Consider the following 27726-nt stretch of genomic DNA (forward strand, 5'->3'; position numbering starts at 1 on the left):
ACACACACACACACACACACACACACACACACACACACACACACACACACACACACACACACACACACACACACACACACACACACACACACACACACACACACACACACACACACACACACACACACACACACACACACACACACACACACACACACACACAGACTTTCCTCATCGCCTTTCTTGACCCAATTGCCCACCCCCAAGATTACAGATGATGCTGTGATGTCTCCCTCTTTTACCTGATGGGGTAGTCAGCAGCACTGAGGTTGATGAAGAAATCCCAGCTCCAGTCCCTCATAGACAACAGGTCGGCCATACTTCGAAGGTACATGGTCAGGAGACTAGCACCCCCCCAGATGGTGGCCATGCGCCATGGTGTCACCCTCACGTTGGGATATTGAGCAGCCAAGGCTTTTACCTGCCGATGGAGGTAGTTGGAGCGCTGCAACAAAGAATAAATATTTCATTTCAAACATTATTGACAGCAATTCACTAAAAAGTTGATGGATTATGAATGTGTTATGCATATCAGCTGAACAATTAGTTTAAAACCAATCTATAGTGAACCCCCACATGCTACAACTTTCTTAATTGCAGAATTCTGCCAGTATTAAGACAATATTGCTCAGTTTTGATCGAGTAAGTCTGAGAGGTATTCATCAAACTACAGTGAACCCTTGTTGATCGCAGGAATACATTCTAGACCTAGCTATGCTAGGTAAGAATCTGCGAGATAGAGACTCTCTCATTTAGCATTCCAACTACTTGGTTGAGAAGCATAGTCGACAAGATCAGACTATTTGCTGTAAGTGTGGCGGCACGGTGGACGACTGGTTAGAGCGTCTGCCTCACAGTTCTGAGGACCGGGGTTCAATCCCCAGCCCTGCCTGTGTGGAGTTTGCATGTTCTCCCCATGCCTGCGTGGGTTTTCTCCGGGCACTCCGGTTTCCTCCCACATCCCAAAAACATGCGTGGTAGGTTAATTGACAACTTTAAATTGCCCGTAGGTGTGAATGTGAGTGTGAATGGTGTTTGTTTGTATGTGCTCTGCGATTGGCTGGCAACCAGTTCAGGGTGTACCCCGCCTCCTGCCCGATGATGATCTGGCGTTTGCATGTTCTCAGTGTGTCTGCGTAGATTTTTTTCTGGGTACTCCGGTTTCCTCTCAGTTTCCCAAAATATGCATGGTAGGTTAATTGAAGTCTCCAAATTGTCTGAATGGTTGTTTGTCTATATGTGCCCTGCGATTGGCTGGGAACCTGAACTGGTACCCAACTTGTCCAAGTGTTGCCAAGCAGACCAGGAGGCTTGTTATTGCCTTGAGTTGTTAATAAAAGCTTGCAGTGTGGACAATGCCTTGCCCTCTGTTGAAACCTTTTTACATAATACGACAGAAAGGTCAGACTGCCAGCCATTTGAAAAAGGAGGCGAGAAACACTATAGAAGTCAAGAAAGAACTGGGAACATGGGTCCCCTCTCTCTCCTTCTCGCTGTATATGCCATCAATGGTATTCAATAACGGTAAAAGTGATGTTAAATGTTCTTTTATCCACTTCATTAACCATTCATGATTATTTCAGTGTTTTTGTATGTAAATCTATAGTTAGTCTCTACAAAACCTTTGTATTACTATTTTTTGGTGTCTGGAACAGATTAATTAGATTGACATTATTTCCTAAGGGAAATATTGCTTTGAATTTTGTAAAATTCGGTTTTATTCAGACTTTCTGGAATGGATTAATCACGAAAACCAAGGTTCCACTGTATGTGTCATTGCAGTTTCCCAAATCATATTTATTTTGAACGTTTTCGGAAAACAAGAAAAAATCCAAGTTTTAGCAAGTACATTGGTATATATTTTTTTTATTGATCTGGTAACAGTAATTTAAAACTGACATAGGCAATTTATGCTACTAGGCTAATGATATGAGATAATGCATTACAGATTGACCAGATTGCGGAAACTAATGGCATATTACATAATCAGTGTATGCCTCTTGCAGCATCCACAGCTGAAGAGAATAATGATCCATCCATCCATTTTCCGTGGCGCTTATCCTCACGAGAGTCGCGGCCAAGCTGGAGCTTTCCCAGCTGACTCTGGGCGAGAGGCGGGGTACACGCTGAACTGGTCGCCAGCCAAATCACAGTGCACATTTCAACAAACATCCATTTGCACTCACATTCACACCTACAGGCAATCCAGAGTTTTTCAGGTAATGTGCATGTTTTTGGGATGTGGGAGGAAACCGGAGTATCCGGAGAAAACCCACACAGGCACCGGGAGAACATGCAAACTCCACAAAGGGAGTCCGGAGTTGAACCTGGGTCCTCAAAACTGTGAGGCAGATGTGCTAACCAGTCGTCCGCCATGCCGCCGAGTATAATGATTTAAATTTTATAAAAGTGAATAATTGAGTGGAAGTCTGCAGTGAAACCTTTACTCCAGTTGTTATTATGTTAACTGGAGCTCACCTGATCCACGTGTATGTAGTAGTAGTGGGACGTGTGGTAGATGGTTTTGAGGAGACGCTGAAACTGACGGGAGGCGCGTCCATGCACCACCAGGACAAATGCTATTCGCACAGGATTTGATGGGAAGCGCTCTGCAGAGTCCTCATCCCACTGGATGACTGCATTGGCTTTCCCTGTACCGGCAAAAAAAGACAAGTGTTTTTATTCAGAGACCTTTTTTTTAATATTGCAAAATGCGACTGATGTCCTTTTACCAAAGATGTTAAGGTTTCAAGCAACTATATGCGCAGTTATTATGGTAATAAGGAATAATTTGGATGGATGCAGTAATTGATTTATAAAATAAACACAAATATTAGTCAACAAGGGTTCTATGGAACACTTTAATTGGTTGTGTAAGTGATTAGCATATCAATTCACTTCTTTGTCAGATGTGATTGTAAGTGGGTCTGAAATGAGAAGGTGGACAGCTGTTTTTTTCACATGGGTGCCTTAAAAGGTGATGCCAAAAGGAAGTGTCTGGCTTATCAGCTTATCAGAATGAACCAGTTAGGATGGGCAAACTAAAAGACAGTTCACACAGTGAAAACACAAGTCTCTGTGATTTCTTTTGGCGTATAGTAGGAATACATCACAAATGGACAATGTGCCATAGTTTCTCTCAGGTACGACTGCTGGAAGGCAACATGTATTTCACACAAACGATAAAATAATGGAAGCAAATACTGACTCAGCCACGGCCCGTCAAGCCATTATCAAAATAAAAAAATATTTAGGATTTGGATTCCCTAGAGCCTGTCTCTGGTGAAGACAGAGAAGGAATACTGAAGCTGTTTAATCCCTAGAGGTCATGTTTCCTAAAATTGTCCCTCCCAACGCCACACAGTGTCTGGCCCTCAGGCCATGTAATTACTCAGATTTAACAGCAAGTATCGAAGTGACAAGGAATGGTATCAGAAGCCTTCCCTCCTACTCTCTACATTTAAGGAGAGATGTTCAGCAGGATTCTGTCCAAAGATGGCTAGCGTTAACAACCTGATTATGAGGAACTGTCAGTACGTCCTGACACTCCCTGTGACTTGTTTCTTGCACTTCACTCTACTTCAGAGATTCCAGGAGGGAAATATTTGTGGTTTGTCTTAGACATAATGTTAATCACTGGCCAGCTAAGAAGGTTCACTGGTGTGCTTCACACATGGATAATTGGGCCAGTTGTTTCACAAAGGATTCTGAATGTGTGCCATCTGAGATAGCTGAATTAATGAGCACTGCTATGTGTGAGAACTTCATTTGTGCTGTCACTTTTTTTTAAATAATTGTGATATCCCCTCTGAGTCACTTTTACCTAATATACAAAATAGACAGCACAGCAGGAAAATAAAAAAACAAAAAAAATCAATCTCTCCTCTTGAGCTGGGTCTTCATCATTCTTCTTCTCGCAATAAATCTTTTAAAATACTTATCTCATTTGCTTTCACCCTTCTTTTGTCCTCAATTAGCTTGCATAATATCAGTTTTAAATGCTTTTGTGAGGTGGGAAAAGTGGGACTAAATCCCCAAATCAATGTATGTTCATCAGTTTAGAACGACAAACAGATGGCGGGGCCATTTTGAGTCTGGGGGTTGGACGGGTCCAATGATGCCAGTTACTCCAATAGTAAATATACATTTCTGTATTTGCACCTATTAAGACCCTCAACAAAATATAATCGGTTCTTTCTTGATTGTTTCTTGGTTCATGTCCTGTTTTAGCGTAATCCAGCTAACTCTAGCAATCTTACTATTTATTGTTTTGCTATGTCAAAATGACTGCTGTGAAAAAAATCAGTAAAATAACAAAGCCAGTCATGAACAGTAATGAACACATTTTCTAACTGTAATTCTAATATGCACATACATACATTCTAACTCAGGCTAGGGTTTGCACTAGAAATTGTTTCATCTCTGAAGCTGTTTTACTGGCAACAGAATGAGCAGAACAATTTTATTGGGCCTACTGTTCGCTTAGGTTTTCTATATTTCATCCACACAAATTAAAATCCAGTGAAAATAATCAGTTGTTCACCAAAGCCTGCTTCCTGCCACATAATTGAAGCTAACTCAAATCACTGACGGTCTAATAAAAACTGTGAAGGAACTGTTCAATCAGAACGTTTGCCTCAAATGATTGACATACGGACGGACCAATCACTGCAAGAACAGTGAGAGAGATGCCAGCCAATGACAACATAGAGACTCTACACTCAGAGATCGTCTAAGAACACCTGACCTAAACAGAAAGGTGAGTTACAGTGCAGAAGAACGTGTGCCCACTGGGGCAATGAAATCCTCCACAATTTTACAATTTTACAATTTTGCCCAGATGCTGTTTGGTCTGTTCCCATGAAACAATATTAATGTTTTTTTTTTTTTTTTTTTTTTTTAATAAACAAAATGCTCTGCCAAGCCCTGGAGCATCACAACCCAAACACACTATCATTAGCCAAGTTAGTATATGTTAGACAAAGAGATAGAACATGTTCCTCCAGCATTCAATGATGGAAATATCACATCTAACGCAATTGCTAATCCAGCCAATGCTTCAAGGACGCAACACTGATCAAATAAAATTTGACAATTTTGTGCTAACAAGGTTAGGACTTGAATTGGGATGGGAATAGAGGGAAGAGGGAGTGATAAGACATTGGCAGGCAGAAGGACAGTAAGACAGACAAGTGATTTAATTTAGCTGTTGCGTTGTTATTAGGCCAGCCACCAGTGGAAAGGCTTTTTCTATTTCTTGGTGTATTTGTTCACACCGTCAGTTTAAATGGGGTGGTGAGTTGCTATGTGAGACAGAGCTTGGAACAGACAAATGATACCCTTGCTCTTGGGAAGGAGAGTGTACAAAAGTTGCAATGTCATTGTGACTTCTTTTGTTCGAGAAGGACAGCAAAGGCCTGCTGACATGGTGTGTTCATTCCAACCCCATCTTTGTAAATACAACGGCTCGTGTGCGCGCCTCACTGGAGAATGGCCACTCAAACAAGAAAGTTGTGGTGATTGAATCTGACTAGCATCAATACACTTGAATGTGATCTGGCTTCCATGTCAGTGGTATATTATTTTAGTCCAGTGGTGACCATTGAGGGTACTATTCTTTCCTTCAGCTACATTAGTCCATTGGAAGCATTTTTAGTTGGAGGGACAACGGGAATGGAAAGAAACATGAAAACGCATGAAGGACTAGAGTTTATAGATGCAGGTAGTGTGTATGGTAGACTCAGCTGCCATATTGAAGCCTGGATGTTGGCATTATAATCAGGTAGACACCAATACTGTTTCAGATTAAGCGAACTAATATTTCTTTCTGTTGTCATGTCTACAGCGTGCATCAATCTTCCTACAATTTATAGTGTGCTAATGTTAGCCATTCCTAGTTGGGATTCCCAAATGATTATGAGGATTCATCACACTGTCCCTCTTCACTGCACCGTTACGTTGCCAACATTTGCCCACGTTTGGCATTGTCGCTAGTCGTTTTTTGAAAAATTGTTGCTGGATGGAGGAATCGAAAAAGTCTCAGCGGTATGGGCAACACACATGCACATGAAAATAAAAGTACTTCTCTCAAAATAAAAGGACTACATATTGAACGTTTTATTGTGATCATACAAATACTGTGAGGGCAAGTCAGAGACAGTGGACGGACCGGATTGGCCCACAGGCCATACTTTGCCCAAGTCTGGTTCAGCGGGAGCAAGTTGGAGTGATATTGGATTTAAGACAGTACATCCCACCATCATCAAAACAGCAGAGAATACATTTTGGGAAGCAAATGATGTTCATGTCTCCAGCAGACTTACAGAAACTAATAGAATCTATGAAAAAGGTCCAGCCGTTCTGACAGCTGCTACTTCTGTAAAACATTTAAAATGCTATTTATGTTCTTCTCTGTCACCTGTTTGTTGTAACCATCCGATTTTGTTGGCAGGATTCACAACCGGAGTGAAGGTATAAAAAAAAAAAAAAAGTGAGAATATGTGTCTGTGTTCATATTTGAAAAGGAAAGAACTTTGTTACATTGCCAGTTTGAGATGACAAACAAATGAAAATTGGAAACCAATTTGGAGAGAATTCAAACAATGTCCCAATTTTCTGCATTACCAATTACACGTTTAAAAAAAGAAAAAAAAAACTTTCTTGGATTTTATGAGGATGGCAATTGTTTTTGCTTCCCATGGGCTCACCACCTCCCCCCTCCGACAGAACTTTGCTCATGTTCCGGGGGAGGCGGGGGACATCGAGTCCGAGTGGACCATGTTCCATTGCCTCCATTGCTGAGGCGGCCGACCGGAGCTGTGGCCGTAAGGTGGTCGGTGCCTGTCGTGGCGGCACTCCCCGAACCCCTTGGTGGACACCAACGATGAGGGATGCCGTCAAGCTGAAGAAGGAGTCCTATCGGGCCTTTTTGGCCTGTGGGACTCCTGAGGCAGCTGATGGGTACCGGCTGACCAAGCGGAATGCAGCTTTGGTGGTCACCGAAGCAAAAACTCGGGCATGGGAGGAGTTCGGTGAGGCCATGGAGAAAGACTTCCGGACGGCTTCGAGGAAATTCTGGTCCACCATCCGGCGTCTCAGGAGGGGGAAGCAGTGCGCCATCAATACTGTGTATAGTGGGGATGGGGCGCTGCTGACCTCGACTCGGGACGTTAGTCGGTGGGGAGAATACTTCGAAGACCTCCTCAAATCCACCGACACGCCTTCCCATGAGGAAGCAGAGTCTGGGTTCTCTGAGGCGGGCTCTCCTATCTCTGGGGTTGAGGTCACTGATGTGGTTAAAAAGCTCCTTGGTGGCAAGGCTGCTCCTCCACATTGAGAGGAGCCAGATGAGGTGGCTGGGGCATCTGATTCGGATGCCTCCCGGACGCCTCCCTGGTGAGGTGTTCCGGGCACGTCCCACCGGAAGGAGACCCTGGGGACGTCCCTGGACACGGTGGAGAGACTACATCTCTCGGCTGGCCTGGGAACGCATTCGGAAGAGCTGGATGAAGTGGCTGGGGAGAGGGAAGTCTGGGCGTCCCTGCCAAAGCTACTTCCCCCGACCTCGGATAAGCGGTAGGAAATGGATGGATGGAAGGGCAATTATTTTGAAAAAAATCCAATATTTTTTAAACCAGTTTGAAACATACTCGTGAGAAAAGAGTTGGTGTGTATCACAGTGTGGGTGTGTGTTCATACAGTGTACTGTGTATATTCTAATAAATCTCAAGAAATTAAATTTTCATGAATACAAAATATAAATATTTCCCATGCACTCACCCTCTAAGGGGCAGGAGCGAGTGACCTTTTCAGGCATTAACTGGCCCTCCTTGTGTCTGCAGTAGACTTCTGCGATCTGCTGCCTGCAGTCCTTGCTCTTGGCCCTGGATAGAGCTGAGATGGCTTCCTTCCCACTGATTTCACACTTGGGTGGTTGATCGTAGGTCACCTCCAGGGGCGCTGTAGTCGCCTGCTTTCTGTGTGGGTGCTGATGCCTGTGCTGGGCCTGTGAGGCACGATGCCGTGGCCCTCCTGTGCCCACAACTTGACCACCAGGGCGTGAGTTGTTGGCGACTGCCAGTGGCTGGTGGCTTAAAGGTAGCACTTCATTGGAGCTGCGAACCAGGTTGGGAGAGTTGTCACGCCAGATGTGCTGTTGGCCACGAGCCTTCTCCTGCAGATGCTCTCGCTGCTGCCCCCTGCTGGTGGCCCCGACGGTCTGCCGATGCGGCTGCGAGCGTGCACCAAAGTTACTATTGTCTATGTTATCAAAGTCTTTTGGTACAGAGTTCTCATTGTTGCTGTCCACTCTGCTTTTCTCCTTTGGCCGATGGGAGTAGTATCCATCCTGCAAAGAAGGGAGAGAAGAGAAAGAGACAGATGCTTGTTAAATGGTGAGGGATGATAAAGGAGACCCACGCTATTAAGAAAAACAAGACCAGAAGCGAGTGCGCGTAGTGCATATCATATTTTGCTTTAACAATCATTGTGGCATGTTTGAGTGGGCAAAAACGCACTGAACTGTGTGGCATGAAATTAAGTATTGAGGTATTGAGTGGGAGGACTACAAGGTGTAACTCCATTGGAGGTGACGCGGGACTGTGAGGGCTCTGTCGCTCCGTGCCATCATCAGATTAGCCCGGTTTCAATTAAATTCTCCCTCAAATGGCCCCGGCTCACCGTAAACAGATTAACCAAAGGGGATAAAGGGGCGAGTATGACTGTGAGTTTGTGTGGGTGTTAATGCTTGAGCGTGTGTGTGCATGCATGTGTACAATTCCTTTCACTTGGAGCCACAGAATAAGAAGAAACTGTGGTGTGGCATGTGACAAGGATGTATGTGTGTGTCTGACTGAACAAACAATTTATCTTTCTCGCAGAACAAGCTGAAAGTGGAAGAAGAGTGCAAAAGGAGCAAAAAGGGTAATGAGCAAAAGTGGGGATTGTGAGGCGAAGGAGTGCTGACACCAGGGTTGAGTTCTACTGGCCTGTTGCAGCAAAATGTGCCGCCATGCATCAAACGGAAAATAAAGGAAACTGCCTTGCTGCCATGCCACTGTTGCACACCTTGCGAGACACATGGGGAGAGGTAGTGGGAGAAAATAGGGAGTTGGGGAGGCGGAACAACAAACAGCAGCTGGGGAAAGATAGAGCTCACAAAAACAAGGCTCCCTGATGTGCTTCAGCATTTACAAGACACAGAAAAGAGGCACCAAAAGAGGTGGGGGAGAACGGCGCGATTGTACAACACAATGGAAAGAGGAGAGTTGAAACACAAGGGAAGTGAAGTAGCTGCTATTTAAGTTAGCAACTCAGGATGGAAATGTCTTTCTACCCCTGAAGCAAGACCCATTGTCATCAACCTTTCCTCAATGTAAGCACCTTCTATGTGCACAATTACACAGGTGACACACTTTCACACTCACATTGTGAAGCAACTTGAACAGTACAAACAGTAGGCCAAAGAATCCTGAAGTCTAACAGCACCGAATTGTACACCTACGTACATCCATCCATCAATTTACTTTCCACTTATCCTCACTAGGGTCGCGGGCTGCTGGAGCCTATCCCAGCTATCTTCGGGCGGGAGGCGGGGTACTCCCTGAACCGGTCACCAGCCAATCGCAGGGCACATAGAAACAAACAATCATTCGCACTCACATTCACACCGACGGGCAATTTAGAGACTTCAATCAACCTACCACGGATGTTTTTGGGATGTGGGAGGGAACCGGAGTGCCCGGAGAAAACCCACGCAGGCACGTGGAGAACATGCAAACTCCACACAGGCGGGGCCTGGATTTGAACCCCGGTCCCCAGAACTGTGAGGTAGTTGTGCTAACCAGTCGTTCACCATGCCGACCTACGTACATAAATGTTACAATTTATGCATTAGTTATTAAAAAAAAAAAAACCTGGATCCACTCCTTCCACACAAATTTAATGGGGTATATTGAAGTTGTGGCCCGGCCTTCCACAAAAAGGATTGGAAAAATAACCTTCTTTGTAGAAGTAATAATGAATAAAAAGAGGCTCCGCTTAAGCTGCTTTTCCTGCAGACATTTCACAATCCAAAACACCTTCGAGCTTCTACCTGTCATCTCCCGCCTTTCTTTTCTTCTTCACTCGCTCCAGTCCTTTTTTCACACATTTCTTCACGCAAACAGGATCCATCCCCTCTGCTCTTCTCCTCTACGTCCCATCCCCTTTTTCAACCCATTTTCACATCTCACACCTCTTTTCCTCTATCCAATATTATTTCAGTTCTCTTCTTCCTGTCACAACCACTGCTTTTGCCTTCCCAACTCCCTCCCCCGTGCGTGCCTTTTCTTTCTTCACCATTCCAGTTTAAAAGATCATGTTGTGTGAATGACAGAAGCTGGTAATCCCTCATGTAACAGCTGCCTCGTATACTGATCACCTTACAAAGAAATCCAGACCCGAGAGGAGAATACTTTAGAGGGTTGATCTAAGCATTGTTAGTAACTAATTGTTTGCAGATGTATAAAAAAAAATTGTTTTTTTAAATTTCAATAACAAAATCTGGGTGCATTCATGATGCGGTACATGCATCTTGCCCAGATGCTACTACTTTGAATCACAATGTTTTTATATAATGCAAATAAATGTTGGATGGGCATATTAATAGATTGATTTGTTTTTATTTTTAAAAATGTAATTTATTGTTTGAAATTCATTGTTGATTAATCATGGCGAGGCCCAATTGGAGTGCATTATTTTTAAGTAGGAGGTATATTATTGCTATTGTAATAAGTGAAACGATCTGCCAGTTTGGAGCATGTGGTTAGCACTTCTGCCTTACAAAGCACCTGATTTCGACTCTTGGCTCTGGACTTACTGCATGTTGTTGCTTCTGCGCTATTGGAAAATGTGAAATAGGTGTGAATGTGAGTGTCAGGGGCGGGGTTGCAATTGGGAATTTTGGGACAACTCCCGATCGGCCAGTCCATTCCAGGCCAACCTGGACAAGGGTGTGCAAATTTGAATTTTGGGCCATGTGTGCCATGTGACTGACAGGCGACCTGTTTGGTGTGTAACCCGCCTTTCTCAACGTTAGCTGGGATAGTCTTTAGGTCACCCTTGACCCAGAATGGACACGCAACAGAAAAATATGTTGATCCACAGTGATTAACTGTTTTTTTTCATGTGTGAATGAGAACAAGAACGATGTTCTTGTTTTAACAATTGATTTTGGTTTGTGTGTTTGAAGAGCGACAAAAGGTATCAAGACTCGTTGCAAATTAATTGACATGGACTAGATGAGACCAGCCTCAAGTATGTTTGAAGTGGAAAAAGGAGATATTTCTCTGGATAAACAATCTCCAGATATTGGTCCTTCTATCCTTCCTCCTCCTCTTTCGCTTCAGAACTTTGTTGGCAATGTTGCTTTTTAATCTTGTGCTCTAAGCGGGAAGCTGTGGGGCAAATAATTACTAGTTGGACTGGAGATGGGGTTGTGGGCGTGGGGCAAGGATTGATTGCCATGTTTTTTATTTTCCAACTTGCTGAATGTACAGGCTGGGCCAACCAAGAATTGGCTGGCATGCGTTCCAGTGTTCACACAAACAATACTGAGCAGTAAGGAAATGGAAAAGGGGGTAAACATTAATATTATCCATCACTGGTGGGTACATTCAGAGAAAGAGAGTGTTCCAGCCTCCCCTCTGGGAATGGTTTAGGCCATTTCTCACATATAGAGCTAGCTGGTAGTTCTGACTTTTCCTCATTCACTCAGCCACAGGGGAAAATATTTCACCTGTCCCTTTTCTTTCTTTCCCTTTCCACTTTTCTTTTCGGTTTACCCAATCTCCTGTGTGGCTGAGGGAAAAGAACTTATCTCTCTCTCTCCACACCTGTCTTTCTCCTCCCTCCCTTGGCCCTCGCATCATCCCTTGCTCTAAGGAAAGAGAGAATCGTTTCCCCTCCTTCTGAATGCCATCTTTTCCTTCTCAGGGACAGCAAGGTACCAGCACATGAGTTTAACCACACCCTCCAAGCCAGCTTTCTTTTAGACACATTGCACCGGTGGGGCTGACTGAGGTAAGCCATCATGTGTGCCAGCACTGTGTCGACACAAGCAGCCGTGCAGACAACTACACCAGACATAAACATATTGTGATGTTCATTAAGAAATGCATTCGGCCATCCCATGGATATTAGTGAGTACGCAGGAGTTGGATCATCTCAGATGTGTCCTGGCCTGGATGTGTTTGCCATATGGCTAACGAGCTCAGATTAATTACCTGGAGTTAATCTCTGAGCAAGATGCAGAGTCTCGTATGACACTGGAGTGTGATACACAAACACACTTAGTTCACAGCTGAAATTCCACCACAGGACAGCGCAGGGAGAATTGACAAAAAAAGCCTTTGCTTTAAACAATTAAATTTCATTTAATGATTGAAAAACCGCAGAGTACAGAGATGAGTCATAGAGACATTCTACGTGTCATGGGTGTGTGTTTTGGTTGTTGTCTTCCCCCTTTCTCGTACACATCTGCTCCTGAGACCATCTTCCCCACCTGTGCCTTGTTTACCGTAATTACCCCATGCATTTAACCTCGTGTCTCATTCTTTCTAGTCGCCAGTTCGTTGTACCTTGTCGTCACGTTCCAGCATTCCTTGTTTCCACGTCACCGACTCATAGTAAGACTAGACCCTGTTCTGATTATTGACCTTGCCTCTTTGCCTCACGTTTTTTGGATACAGTTGCCTTTTCGGATTGCCTGCCTATGTACCGACCTCTGCTTGTTTATTAAACCTCTCTTTTTTGAAACTCTCCATTTGTATTGGACTTGTGCATTTTGGGTCCTGTCCTCTGTTCTGTTCATTACACAATGATGAAAGAGAAAAAAAACATTGTGGTTTATGCTGCCTTCTGGCTTCAAGTAGTCAATATTTCCACAGTTTATTCTACCTTTGTTTTTCTTTTGCTACGCTCCAATCAATGTCTTGTAGAGGTCAAAAGTGGAGGAATGCTGGTCACATGCAATTATGTGCAAATGTATGATTAGCAACAGCTCTGAATGAACAGTTGGGGTTAGGTATGCACAGAAGCCTCTCATGTGCCCTACAACAAGTCAAAATTAACCTTTTGTGTTTGTACAAATGTATAAACAGCAAGAAGAATCTTTTTATTACCATATCAATACCACTTATAATTGTGTAGTTTACGATTGTACAATTGGAAAACTTCTAAATATGTTCTTTCAAATTATACAAAGCTCCAGCTATGTGTATTCACTAAGATCAGAGGGCAAAGGTGAATTCACAAACTAGTGTTGAATTTCCCCTGTTGCATCTGGGATAGTCTAAATGCAAAGATTTTAACAAACCAGGGAAAGAGATCACATTCAAAACTCTGAGATCCTAAACAGTGAGACAAGAAAGAGGTTATATGGAAAAGAAACAACATGGCCCGGCTACACATGACGAGCGTCATACATTCAGTACTTGTGAGCAAATGTATAAAATGTGATTCTCTGAAGGCCGACAGTAAGTGGCCAATAACACCTTCCTCGCCTCTATTTATGTTAGGACTCAATTATGATACCACACCACACGGTAGTATTTTACTCTGAAAGACATTCATGCACGTAAAATATACTTCTATGCACATTCAAAGCATTTGCACGATCATATATAAGTTGAAAACGAGCAGCCTTCATATGGCTCCAAAGGCTCTCTCACACATTATTATGAATCCTGCTTAAGTTCTAGGCAGGACACATCCCACTGCAATATGGTTTGCGGCTGCATCCATGTCAGACGTGCCCTACTGCAGCTAAATCAGAAGGGCAGTAACTGACGTAAGTGTGGCGGTGCTATTATTAATCCCACTAACCCTAACAAACTTGATTTTGTACAAACGTGATACATATTTGGAATGGTCATCTTGTTTAATATGGGTAGCTTGCTCTTCCTGGCTGGATGTGTCATGTCGGATGCAGCAGCCAATCATACTGCAGTGGTGCGTGTCCTGTGGGATTCATAATAACACCAGTCACCAGACGAATCTCTTTTCTTCCCTCTATTGACATTGAACATTTCTCTCTCGATATATTTTCCCCCAGTTTTGATAGCTTGCTGTAGAAGCAATGTCCAGGTTTTCCAATACTTTTGAACAAACTTGGAATGAGTTTCAAAATAGGTGATTCTGGATCAGACCAGGTTGATTACATTTTCCATCCATCCATCCATGCATTTTGGATACTACTCATTAGAGTTGCGGGTAAATGGAGAACATATAGATAAACAAGGATTCACATTTTATTCACTCACAGCCTTGGCCATTACATTTCTTACAACTGGTTGTAAGCACAGCATATCTTGCTAATTTATCTATTGCAATTAATACAATTTGCTCTGAATGAGAGCAGCAGATAATGCTTGAAATGTAGATGAACCATATAATGGACCTAATTTAATTTAAATTCTGCTCAGTTGAAGAAAGAAAAATTAATAAATTGAATGTTTCAGTGTGAATGTTTGCGTTTGGAAAAAAAAAAAAATAAATCAGTAATTTTTTTTAGAATTTTGATAGAACTTTACCCGAAGCTTGACTGAGGTGAAATCGAGTAAAGGGACAACCTTAAATGACCTCCAAGGTTTACAGGGAGAGAGCGTACCAACAACCCACACTCAACAATGAGCTAAAATCCCCAAAGCATGTGGCAAAAGTGAAGTCGGCCTTCCTAAGCTTCACGAGGTTTGGTTTGCCTTTCCTCCATTAAAAAAAAAAAAAATCTTTCTTTTGCACCCCAGCAGCTTACACGGACGGATTACTAAACCACACATTTACAGTCACACTTTTCTTCTCCTCCTATTGAACAAACCAACCTGTTTGCACACTCATATACTGCTTATCAATGAGACTTCTTTATCCTTCATTCTGTGTGTGTGTGTGTGTGTATGTGTGCATGTGAGAGAGATAGAGAGAAAGGGAGTGACAGAGCAAGAGAAAGAGAGTGACAGAGCAAGAGAAAGAGAGGGAGAAAGAGAGCAAGAGAGAGATAGAGAGAATGGAGAAATGTTCATTGTCATATATGGCGGCCAGCATTGGTATCGATCTCCAGTGGCACAATATCACCCGGGGTGGATGTTATCTGACTAAATGGCTGTTATCAGTTGTCAATGATTTTGAGACACTGCCTACTTGCCCTGCTAATAGGCTCAATATTACTTCAATATTAATTTCGAGGGACAGGTAGTCATGAGCAAATCAGAGAATGGAGTCCAATAAAGTCGGCACAGATGAGCATTTGTGGTAGACGGGTGACAGATTGTATCAAACAACAGATGCTGTCACTATTGCTGCTCGGGTTGAATGCTGTGTTTTAAAGCCATGACAGTCCTCCAACTTTAACAATGCATCCATCAATTTTCTATACCGCTTATCCTTATTAGGGGATTCCTGACTTTGGTCAACAGCCGGAGGACCCTGGACTGGTCGCCAGCCAGTAACAGGGCACATATAGACAAACAACCATTCACACTCACATTCACACCTACGGGCAATTTAGAGTCTTCAATCAACCGATGTGGTTGAGTGGGGGTGTGATGTTTAGGTGGAGCGGTGACTTCTTCCCGTCTCGTCCTTGCGTGGTGGAGAATGAGTACAATGCCATGATTCTCTTTTTAGCCTCCAACCGGCATATTTATTGTACATTCACATCAACACTGCTCACTCCACTCTGTGCTTGAGCGAGGTGACATTTAGTACAGTAATACGTGGAGTAAGGGCGCAGTCTGCGGCCCGGTGGTTGGGGACCACTGGTGTAGAATACTCCATCAAACAGCTTTGGATTGAACTAGAACAGATAGTGTGACCCAAGTTCAGTGCGCTCTCACCTCACAAACATTCCTCTGGTTTAGGGATATAATAATTTGGGATTTTCAATTATAGTTAGTTTTTATTTCATTTGGACTTTTCTTTTTCAAATTCAGTCAGTTTATTTTGTGCCAGCGAGATAAACTCGTTGTCTGCTTCCATATCTGCCTTTCATGGGGGGAAAGAGCGGCAGTTGTCAATTTCCCTGAGTTTTCCCCAAAAGACGAATGACCAATATGGAGGTAAGGTGAAGGGGCTATCTGGTCGGTAGTTGTCTTCGCCGTTCCCGTTAGCAATGCATAGCAACGAAAACAGCTTGGACATAAAAGTTAGCTTTGCGACAAAACTTGCGCTTGGTCTGCTGAGCCATCAATGCGACGGCACTGCCTGAAGACGTCACTTCTAGGCTACACACAGAAATTGAACTACAACCCCAATTCCAAGGAAGTTGGGACGTTGTGTTAAACATAAATAAAAACAGAATACAATGATTTGCAAATCATGTTCAACCTATATTTACTTGAACACATTACAAAGACAAGATAGTTAATGCTCAAACTGATAAACTTGATTGTTTTTAGCAAATAATCATTAACTTAGAATTTTATTGCTGCAACACGTTCCAAAAAACCTGGGACAGGGTCATGTTTACCACTGTGTTACATCACCTTTTCTTTTAACAACATTCAATAAATGTTTGGGAACTGAGGACACTAATTGTTGAAGCTTTGGAGGTGGAATTCTTTCCCATTCTTGCTTGATGTACAGCTTCAGCTGTTCAACAGTCCGGGGTCTCCGTTGTAATATTTTACGCTTCATATTGCGTCACACATTTTCAATGGGTGACAGGTCTTGACTGCAGGCAGGCCAGTCTAGTACCCGCACTCTTTTACTACGAAGCCACGCTGTTGTAACACGTACAGAATGTGGTTTGGCATTGTCTTGCTGAAATAAGCAGGGGCATCCATGAAAAAGACGTTGCTTGGATGGCAGCACATGTTTCTCCAAAACCTGTATGTACCTTTCAGCATTAATGGTGCCTTCACAGATGTGTAAGTTACCCATGCCATTGGCACTAACACAGCCCCATACCATCACAGATGCTGGCTTTTTAACTTTGCGTACATAACAGTCCGGATGGTTCTTTTCCTCTTTGGCCCAGAGGACACGACGGCCACAATGTGGACTCGTCGGACCACAGAACATTTTTCCACTTTGCATCAGTCCATCTTAGATGAGCTTGGGCCCAGAGAAGCCGGCGCCGTTTCTGGGTGTTGTTGATAAATGGCTTTTGCTTTGCATAGTTTCAAGTTGCACTTACGGATGTAGCGCCGAACTGTATTTACTGACATTGGTTTTCTGAAGTGTTCCTGAGCCCACGTGGTGATATCCTTTACACGTTGATGTCGGTTTTTGATGCAGTGCCGCTTGAGGGATCGAAGGTCACAGGCATTCAATGTTGGTTTTCGGCCTTGCCGCTTACATGCAGTGATTTCTCCAGATTCTCTGAACCTTTTGATGATATTATAGACCGTAGATGATGAAATCCCTAAATTCCTTGCAATTGTGTCCCAGCTTTTTTGGAACGTGTTGGAGCCATAAAATTCTAAGTTAATGATTATTTGCTAAAAACAATAAAGTTGAGCAGTTTGAACATTAAATATCTTGTCTTTGTAGTGTATTAAATTAAATATAGGTTGAACATGATTTGCAACTCATTGTATTCTGATTTTATTTATGTTTAACACAACGTCCCAACTTCATTGGAATTGGGGTTGTACAATTCCCAAAGGACTTCCATCCGTATCCGTTCTGTATCAACATATTTATCCAAAAGAAATAAATTTAAAATCAATGCCAAAAGCTCATGTGTAAAACTAATTGACAAAGATGAAAACAAAGGACATTTTCGCTATAATGAGTTTTACTTATTTTTGCAAACGTAAAAGGTCGTTTTAGTTAGTTTTTGTTTTTTAAACATTCATGTTTTCATTTATGAAAATGTTTTTTTTCAATTTTAGTTTTAGTTATTTTGTTCTTTTTCGTTTACTACAATAACTTTGCTCTAGATTAATGGACAACCAATTCCCAGACACACTCCAAAATCTTGTCAATAGTTTTCCCAGAAGAGTAGAGGTTGTTCTGGCTGCAAAGTGGAGACCAACTTCAAAGTTTCTTAGATTTATGTAGGTGTGAAGCCACCTATATTAGTCAATTAATCCAAGACTAAATTTGACAAAAATAGAGTGTTGCTTTGTTTTAAAATTAATTACTTAAGACAGTGTGCATATAAAGAACACAGAACCTTCAGAACCATCTTCTACCATTAAACCACGAGCGCTTCACTTTGCTCCTATGGGGTGAATCATAGAAGTTTCAACATGAAGAAGAATCTAAATTGCACAGTTTACATACAATATATTACCTCTATATCTCTGATATGGTCTCTTTAAAGGCTTAAAAGCCTTTAAAGAGACCATGGAAAGACACTGGCAGATCTCCTGCTGTGTGCCTTTACCCCTTCTCTCTTATAGCAGTCTATTTTTCCCCTCGTCTGTGAATAAACCCCTGAACTTTACAGCTCCAGCTTTGAATGGGGCCCATCAGGCGATTGCTAAGCCATATCTCACAAAGGCACGAAAAATCCGTACCACCCCTTATCTTACACCTCCCTGTTCAGCCATAAAATGACACCCTTATTTAATCAATTGTGAATCATGAAATTTTGCACAAGAGACCCCTTTTCTTTGTGTTTGACAGTGATTGAACTGCACAGCCATGCAATTCCATTCACCACAGCGATGAGAAGAAAAGAGTGGGGGCGGTGTCTTTGCCAACGGTTTGTGAGAGAGGACGACATAAAGGCGATTTCCCTGCGACACTACGCATCCCCACTTTAGTGCACCGCTATACTCGGGCAGCATGGTCGTGCCGCACAGTGAGATTCTATACTGCTGAGCGGTCAGGGGTACAGGAGGTGTATGGTTGTTTATGGGTGGCATTCACAAATTTTTAGGCAAGGAAAAATTATTTGTAGAGCACAGTTCATACACAAGGCAATTCAAAGTGCATCACAGATGCATAAAATTACAGAAAGGCCAATAAAATCAATCACTAAACCTAATAATAAAAAAATAGAAGAAATAATCAAGTAATCAATAATCAAGAAATAAAATGAAGAATGAAGCGTACAGATAAAGTAATTTCAGTTGTCATACGCACGGCTAAATAAAACTGTTTTCAACTTGGATTTAAACATTGTCAGAGTTGAGGCATGTCTCAGCTCCTCAGATCCAGATCTTAGCAGAAAATGTACTTAAACGCTAGGCCATGGAGAGACTTGCACACAAGCAGAGCTGTTTTAAAGTCTATTCTCTGGGCGACAGGAAGTCAGTGTAGAGACCTCAGCTCTGGACTAATGGGCTTGTATTTTCTGGTACTGGTATGGACTCGAGCAGCAGCATTTTCAATGTATTGTAGCTGTTTAACAGCTCGTTTAGAGAGGCCAGTGAGCAGGCCGTTGCAGTCGTCTAAGTGCAGGAGGGAGACAGGGTCACGAGAAACAGTAGCAACAATAGAGATGTAGACAAGCGCAGTGGAGGAGGAGATGGGAGAGATTGAAGGTGGGACGAGAAATCCTCCCCCTTTTGTCCTTTTGTTCTTTTGCGTGAATGGGCTGGTGGGAAAGACGTGAATGTATGAAGTTCTGCATTGAGTGTGTTTTGGGAACATTGCTAGTATTCTAGGATGCCTTCTGAATCTGCCTTGTAACACCAGCGTGACCCTAACCCAGTGCTCAGAGTGGGTCACCTCCACTGTGTCTGTGCAACATCATATTTCCAGATTTATTTTCTTTTAATGCTGGTAGTTTTGACGAAATACTGTAATTGCAGTGCATGATTGCCTGACAGCAATTAAGGGCTGGATGGCTCCCAACTCGCTTTAGTTGAATGCAGCGAAAACTGAAGTATTACTTGTTGTCCTCGACAGCTTAGTTGAAGTTTACACAGGTTAAGGGTCACTTTCTAAATGTGAAAAATAGTGCACCCCAGAGCTTGATAATGTTTGGGGTCATATTTGGTCAGACCATGCATTTCATGAACAGATTAAAACTGGAGATCTTTCTAGCTTTTTGTACCTTATTTTTTTTGTTTAACTTAGGTCCATGGTACCTCATTCACAAACAGAAATGACCTTTGATGCTTTTGTCTCCTCCTATCCTGACTATTGCAAATCTCTCTTCCCCTGTCTGAACAAAATGTCATTAGAGCGTCTCCAATCAGTTCCAAAAGCTACCGCTAGGGCTTACTCTAGGTTCAGCCACATCACTCCCATTCAGTTATCCTTGCAGTGGCTCCCTGTTCATTTTAGGATTCAGTATAACATTTGAAAATTCACGTACAGAGCCCTCAATGATCATTCTCCTTCATACTTGGTGGATTTGATTTCTTTTTATTGTCCTGTTAGGTCAATGCAGTTTGCTCAGACAAAGGCATTTTACTAACTGTCCATCACACAAGATTAAAAGCTCAATGTGATAGAGCGTTTCAGTCCGTTGTCTCCAAATTGTGGAATGCACTTCCATTTGAGCTAAGAGCTGCCTTTTTTTGTAGAAGCTTTCTTTGTAGATGTGCTGGTTGATCATCGAGCCCACATTGAAGGGGAAAACCCGTATGTCGTTTGGGAATGGACGGTACTTGGTAAAACCCAGTATGTCCAATAGGGAGAGGCGATGGCAACACTAAATTAAAATCAGGCATCTGAAGGGCTGCAACCTTGCACACCAGCAAAAAACCATCTGTGGCTGTTCCCCCACCTATGCCCCTCTCCCCCAGCTGCTAGTTAAGAAAGGATTGTTTATCTAATTAGCAATGTCTAAAGATGTGCAACTCAGCATCATTTGTGAAAAAACAAAGTTAAGCATCATGGGCAGTTCTATAATTTTGTCAATCATGTCGGCATTTTCATTATATCAATGAAATGTATTGTGTTTGACTATAATTTAGTGGGGTGATGATTATCAAGGATGAGTATGGGTATCCTCTTCCAGGTATCACAGATGCATTTATGCATTATGTGTAGCAGTCCAACAGAGGTCCTTAAGGGCTCCAGTGATTTCCAGGAATCTGGTCACAGTCTTCTAATCATCTGTTGTCAGCCAGACATAAATGTTTCAGTTTGTGTAGCACGTTTGTGTAGCTTGTGGAGACAATTTTTGGTGTCTGCAGAGGGCACTGGAGGTGCAAATATGTTAGATTCACCTTAAATGTGTATCTATGCATAATTTTTAGAAAAACATACAATTTTCAAAACTGCCACTGGCTGAGGTATTTCTATGTATTTCTTATTTATTTTGACACTGAGCTGTCTTGAATAAATATTTTATTATTTTTATATTAGCTTTTCTCCACACCGTTGAACTAGTGTCAGTTTCAGTCAAAACTACTAAATTGAAGTTAACAATCTTTCAGAGTAATGTAGTTGATAACATTAAAAATTCAGTAATGTAGATTTTTGTCTGATGGAATTACTGAGAGATAACGATAGAAGGAAACCAGGGAGTGTGGAGAGAAGATGAAGTACAGAACCTTATTGCAGGGCAATAGACCGATGATGCAATCAAGACACAAAAATGTTTTCTGTTTGTCCTATAGTGTGAAAATGGGCGACAAATTGGACAAATTTGAAAGTGATTTTCAAGGGCAGTACCTTGCATGCATTCAACAATAGTTTTTGCAGGTGAAACATCCATCCATCCATCCATCCATTTTCCTTACCGCTTATCCTGACTAGGGTCACGGGCAGGCTGGAGCCTATCCCAGCTGATTCTGGGCGAGAGGTGGGGTACACCCTGAACTGGTCGCGAGCCAATCGCCAGGCACATATAAACAAACAACCATTCACACTCACATTCACACCTATGGACAATTTAGAGTCTTCAATTAACCTAAGATGCATGTTTTTGGGATGTGGAAGGAAACCGGAGTACCCAGAGAAAACCCACACAGGCACGGGGACAACATGCAAACTCCACACAGGCGAGGCCAGATTTGAACCCTGGTCCACAGAGCTGTGAGGCAGATGTGCTAACCAGTCATCCACCATGCCGCCACAGGTGAAACAAACAAACCAAAAAAAAAATTCATTTTTACTACATTGTAAGGGAATACTTTATACTAATCATATTTTAAAGTTAATGTATTATTTATTTACATAAATATCTTGAATCAAACCTTAAGTTTTCGTAGGTTAGGCCTTGGAACACTTATTGTAACACTTTGGCTTATTTAGTAAAGAAAATAATGTTGCTATAGTTTGCACTGATGTAAAAACGTCCCAGTTGTACTGTTACCTTTATGGGTCTTGTATTGTATCTCATTAGAATGAAGAGAGTACAGTGGAGTAAAGTGCAGGCTTTCAAACCCCTTTGTTTCCTTCAACCAGAAACATTACGCTACACATCATCATCATCATTGCATGCAGTGTACACAAGTGGATAAAAAAAAGTTTTCATTGTGTGCCATCGGGCTTCATAGGCTGAATAAACATAGGTCAATCGTAGGTCCTTAATGATAAACCCAAACATTGATAAAGCATCTCCATTCACCAAGAGTTCTCATGTTAATATTAATCTACACAAAGAGGACTCACAAATGGTTAAAATAAAAGTAGTTGGCTGTCATGAGTAAAAAGGGTCTAGTACAGTAATTCTTAAGTCTTGCTCATACAAAACATTCATACGATCAGAATGAATTGACAAGTTTGGCAGCATTTCCAGCTAATCAGCTCAAACCCTAAAAGGACTCCACGAACAAGCGCAAAACTCTTTTGACTGTTAACTTTCCAACGTTAATCGCACATCAGAACAGAATGAAATCCCGCCAAAATCTGAACAAATCTTTTAACCCCTGCATCAAAAGCTGTTTGTTAGCAGCATGACTGCAGGACCCAGCCACACCTTTCAAGTTGCAACACAATGTGGTCAAATTACAAAGTTGACCTCCCCTATTTCTACCCTTGAAGGGAACCTTAATATCCCTTAAGTACCTGGCTGGCATCAAAGTATAGGAACCAGTGCTTAGCAGGGAGACACATCAGCAACATTTTGGGCTTCCATTTCCTGTGTAGCAGCAGGAGTACACAAGGACATACAGTACAAGGACCAACCTGAGGGAGAAAAAAAACAGGAAGTGTCTTTTGCAGCCAATCACAAATGAAATGTGTCTTCACGTGGAGGAGAGGTAAGACAGAGAAAGGCCCTCAAATACCGCTCATCGTTATACTGTATGTGTTTGCAGTTAAGTATGTGGTACAGTAATTAGGACCAGTATGTCACAAGCTTGACTGGAGTTTTCCTTGACTTATTATTCTGCTTACACCAAATGCCACATGCAAATTTTGGGTTTGGCACTCAGCTGAATTGGAAATATGTTCTTCCCCTCACAAACAGAAGCACACAATGCACAAAAGTGAAAAACAGCACTGATGCACTTTTAGAGTACAAACTGACACACTGCAGAAAGACACAAACACTACCTCCTGCCAGTCTTGCTTGCTCTCCTTAAATGTCTTCTACAAATGCACCAAAGACTAACTGCTGGAGGTAAGCTCCAATTTGTCAACGATTCAACCATTGAATGGATAAAAATATTATCATTGACTACACTGAGTCCCTTTGGTTGTAATGCCAGAGAAGCAAAGTAAGAATTGCTGCTTTGGTTTACATATCATTTAATTGCACTGTCCACTTATCTGCGTGCTTCATGTTATGATGTGATTTGTCTGCAGTATGTACGTCTGCGCGTGCACTTGCTGGTGGATTCTTTCTTGAGGATATGTGCGTGTGTGTGTGTGTGTGCGCGTGTATCTGTGTGTGTGTCTGCAGTCTTCAAAACAAGCTAGTGCCAAGGCTTAGCTGATAGGCTAATTAAGCTCACCACAGGGAATAAATGTTTCCTCTCTGCCTGCCATTTGTCACACCTGGCATGGAAATGTGACGAGGAAAAGAAACACACTTGTGCATGCAAGCAAACGCTGCCTGCATTGCGAGAAGTGCTGAAGCGACAGAGCTACTGTGCGTGGACAAAAACACATAAAAAAGAAAATGATACAGAAAATTAGGAGATTGTTTCAAGTGAAGATGCATTGGAGAAGTAAGAAAAATTATCTCAGTCTACGCCAGAAAGCAGAAAATCTTGTGAATTCAATTACTTTTTTCTTACACTATAAACTTAAGGATTTTGCTTCCTCCTAGTAAATGTATTATACATTTTGGAATTTGGAAGTTCAACTAGTTTAACATGATAAAAAACTTGCTATTTCTGGCTTTCTGAAAAGTTAATTGGAATATATAAACCACATTCCTATTGTTGCATTATTTTTATTTAAAAACATTTTCACAAATTTGTTTGTATAGTCACTGGTAATATAGTGGTTAATTTGTCTGACTAACGCACAGGTTCGATTCGCATTTAGTGAGGGCATGAATGTGAGTGTGAATGGCTGCCTGTCTTAGAAGTGTGCTGTGATTGACTGGCAACTACAAGGTATAGTACGCATTTTACCTGAGTCAGCTGGCATAGGGTATATTTCCCTGTGATCCTGAACAGGACGAGCAATAAAAAAAAAAATGGTTGGATGTTTGTGTATGCAGTAGCCTTAAGCGAAAGTTTGTTTAGGTTCTTTGATCAAAATCCATTTGAATTGGAAAAACATTGCTTGTGTCAAATACTGTAATTGTATTCAATTAAAAGAAAAGGAGAGTCATTGCAAAACCGCTATGATTTTTTTAATCAAGTTCCATCACTGGTTTATACAATTTGCATAAAAGTGATAAAACAGACTGCTACTGTCATAATGTGTTTTGCTGTTCTAATGTCGTTTTTTTTAAACTGTTCTGTTAATTTCAGATTTGCAATACATTGATGGACTTTTATAAACTGTGATGTTTTTACATTGTGTAAGTGTGGGGCTGTGTTGCTTATTATTATTATTATTTTTTGTCGTTGATATGTCACACTACACGGGAGATATCCCAAAAACTCAAACATGCCATACTTATGCTATCGCAAGGCCAAATCATTGGTCTTGAATTGTGTCACACTAAGAGAAGTTTTGCCGTTCCTGACAAAATATGTCGGGCCTGATCTGGGAAATTGCCCACGATAGGTAATATCCAATCCAACCACTGCCGGGGCTAAAATCCTGTAGTCTGATCTGGACATTAAAATAAACGATTACAATATTAAAAAAATGAATAAATAAATACATTGAAAAACCTGTCTTATTTATTTTGTTGTATGGTGAGTTTAAAGTGATAATTTCCTTTTGACTGGTGCTGGGCACTGTTGAGGTAGACCTGAGCAAGGCACCAAACTGGAACATGAGGTGCCCCTTCACTCTGACGTATCTCGGCCTTGCCTACATGTGTGTCAGTTGTTTCTTTTTTTAGATGGAATGCGGTCTGTAAAATGAAATCCAATCCAAATGTTATCGACACCTTAAGATTTCTTTTGTTTTCATTTTGTGTAAGTGCATCTAATAAAGTTTATCCTATGTTTGCATCCTACTTGACCACTGGCTTCCATCCTTGTTTCAAATGTAGTTTTTATGAAAAAAAATTGAAAATAAATAAATAAACAGTTGGTTTTAGTTGTTATTGGTTGTTGCTTTAACATCAGCGTGCTGTATTGTCACCACAGCAGTCAGTCAATTCGTCTCCCTTAAGGTGCCACATTTGGTCTGACCTACTTTTCTTCTCTTTCCGACAAACTCACACAACAAATGTGTATGCTCCTTCACACTGAGGCTTACTGTCCATTATGGGGCAGGGTAGTTTAAGTGGAGTGTACTCCCAGCCATTATCGTACTATCACCAGACAGAACCAGTACAAACCTGTCCTGTATCACGGTGACACCCAGAAAAGCCACATTGACTGAAGTCCGAAGAGATTTAAGGTTGAGATAATGAATGATGAGAGAATTTATGTCAAAGCTCACCTGGCTAACTCAATGTTGTGTGGGAAATTGAGGGGCATCATCTCTCTATGCAATGAAAGAAACAAATATCGCCTGGCCTGAATTATACAGTGCATGCATGAGTGATGGAAAGTGGCATGCGCAAGCTCGAAGGTAATTTACTTTTATTTCATTTTGTGTGGAAATGTGAATTCAAACTGCTATTATTATATGCATTTATATAACGGTCTTTTCAATGCAATGTCTAAAATCTCAGTGCTTATTGTACAGGCATAAAAATAGAGTGAGGCACTTGCCAAAGCCTACTAGCTCAATGAAGGCTAAATTAAGGATACTTCACTGAAGTAGTATTTCAATGCATCAAATTCAACAGAAGTGAAATCAATGACCTTGTACTTGAAGCTTACCGTATTAAAGGTTGCCTTTTCAGCCTTTCTCCACTTATTTGTCTTGTGTTAACGTCATCTCATCATCTTTAAGTTACATCAGGTAAAATGCTGCATGCAGCTGTGCCTACTTTTTTTTCGTCCGCCAAACTGTTCACCTCCATCTCGCCCCACCACTGTGTTGACAAGCGACATGTCCATGTCATTTGTTCTAATACACTCTACAAGCCGTCTGACAGTGTGCGTATCCTGTCGTATTGCCCAACTCAAAAAGTCAGTCCCGTATGGAGCTTCCCTACAGGGAAAATGGATATGGGACAGCATCCTTACATCCGAACCCCCGGAATAAATGAGGGTTCATATATATATATATATATATTTATATATATATATTTATATATATATATATATATATTTATATATATATATTTATATATATATATATATATATATATATATATTTATATATATATATATTTATATAAATATATATATATATATATATATATATAAATATATATATATATAAAAATATATATAAATATATATATATATATATATATATAAATATATATATATATATATATATATATAAAACCCACCCCTCCAATCCCCACATATAAACGCAAACTTACACATTCACGCACACACGCACACACACACACACACACACAACTACACTACTTCAAACTACAACCACAATTATAGACTAATAGACATAACGTTAAATTAATACATACAATTAATACAAGCATTTTTATCTATTTATTGCAATAATTCTGAAGGTAATCAATCAATCAATCAATCAAACTATACGTGTAAGTACCTTTTATACAAAAAAATGCAACACAAAGCACTTTAATTAAACTATAAAAATAAATCATACCCCCCCCACCGCTTGCCCACAAGCACACACGTACAGGTTAAAAAAACTGTCATACCGTTATTACCTAATAACCTAAGGCTGAGTGCAGAGCGTCCAGGTAAGGAAACACCATCTCAGGGAGCCGTCTGCACCAGAATGAGACCATAGGTCGTGGCCAAACGCCACCGGGATGAAGCGAGAGCCTGCGCCTACGGCGACTGGGGACCCCAAGAGGCAGGACTGTGGCCACGGCCCATCACAGCTCCTAGTGCAGAGGGCTCCCTCTGAGGAAAACACTGGAAACAGTAACATATTACTAAAGAAATGAATCAAACCTAAAAGTGGATAAAGTGAAGTGATAAAAACATAAATAACAAACCTAAAACTTGAAAAAAAAGAGTATAAGTTAAGATACAATAAATATTTATGAAAGAATGGAGTAAAATAACAGTAAACTAAACGCTAAGATAAGGAAAAGGAAGTAAAACATAAATGTATAGTGAGATGATTAAAACATAAACCTAAAAATATAAAAGCAGGATAAGTTACGATACAATAAATATTAATGAAAGAATGGAGATAAAATAACAGTAAAATAAACACTGAGATAAAGAAAAAGAAGTAAAACGTCAATGTATAAACTAATAT

At 41.3% G+C, this 27726-nt stretch overlaps 1 protein-coding gene across 1 annotated transcript in view; it reads right to left on the reverse strand.

The window, feature by feature from the left end:
* xylt1 (xylosyltransferase I) overlaps positions 1 to 27726 on the reverse strand; it is a 98543-nt gene that overhangs the window by 37946 nt on the left and 32871 nt on the right. Inside the window, exons 2-4 of the mRNA XM_061769753.1 lie at positions 7780 to 8347; positions 2479 to 2651; positions 243 to 445 (exon numbers count right to left, since the gene is read on the reverse strand). Of these exons, the coding sequence (XP_061625737.1) occupies positions 243 to 445; positions 2479 to 2651; positions 7780 to 8347 (944 nt within the window). The remainder of the gene's footprint in view (positions 1 to 242; positions 446 to 2478; positions 2652 to 7779; positions 8348 to 27726) is intronic.

Source organism: Phyllopteryx taeniolatus, chromosome 4 (assembly GCF_024500385.1).
Source record: "Phyllopteryx taeniolatus isolate TA_2022b chromosome 4, UOR_Ptae_1.2, whole genome shotgun sequence".
NCBI classification, from domain to species: Eukaryota; Metazoa; Chordata; class Actinopteri; order Syngnathiformes; family Syngnathidae; genus Phyllopteryx; species Phyllopteryx taeniolatus.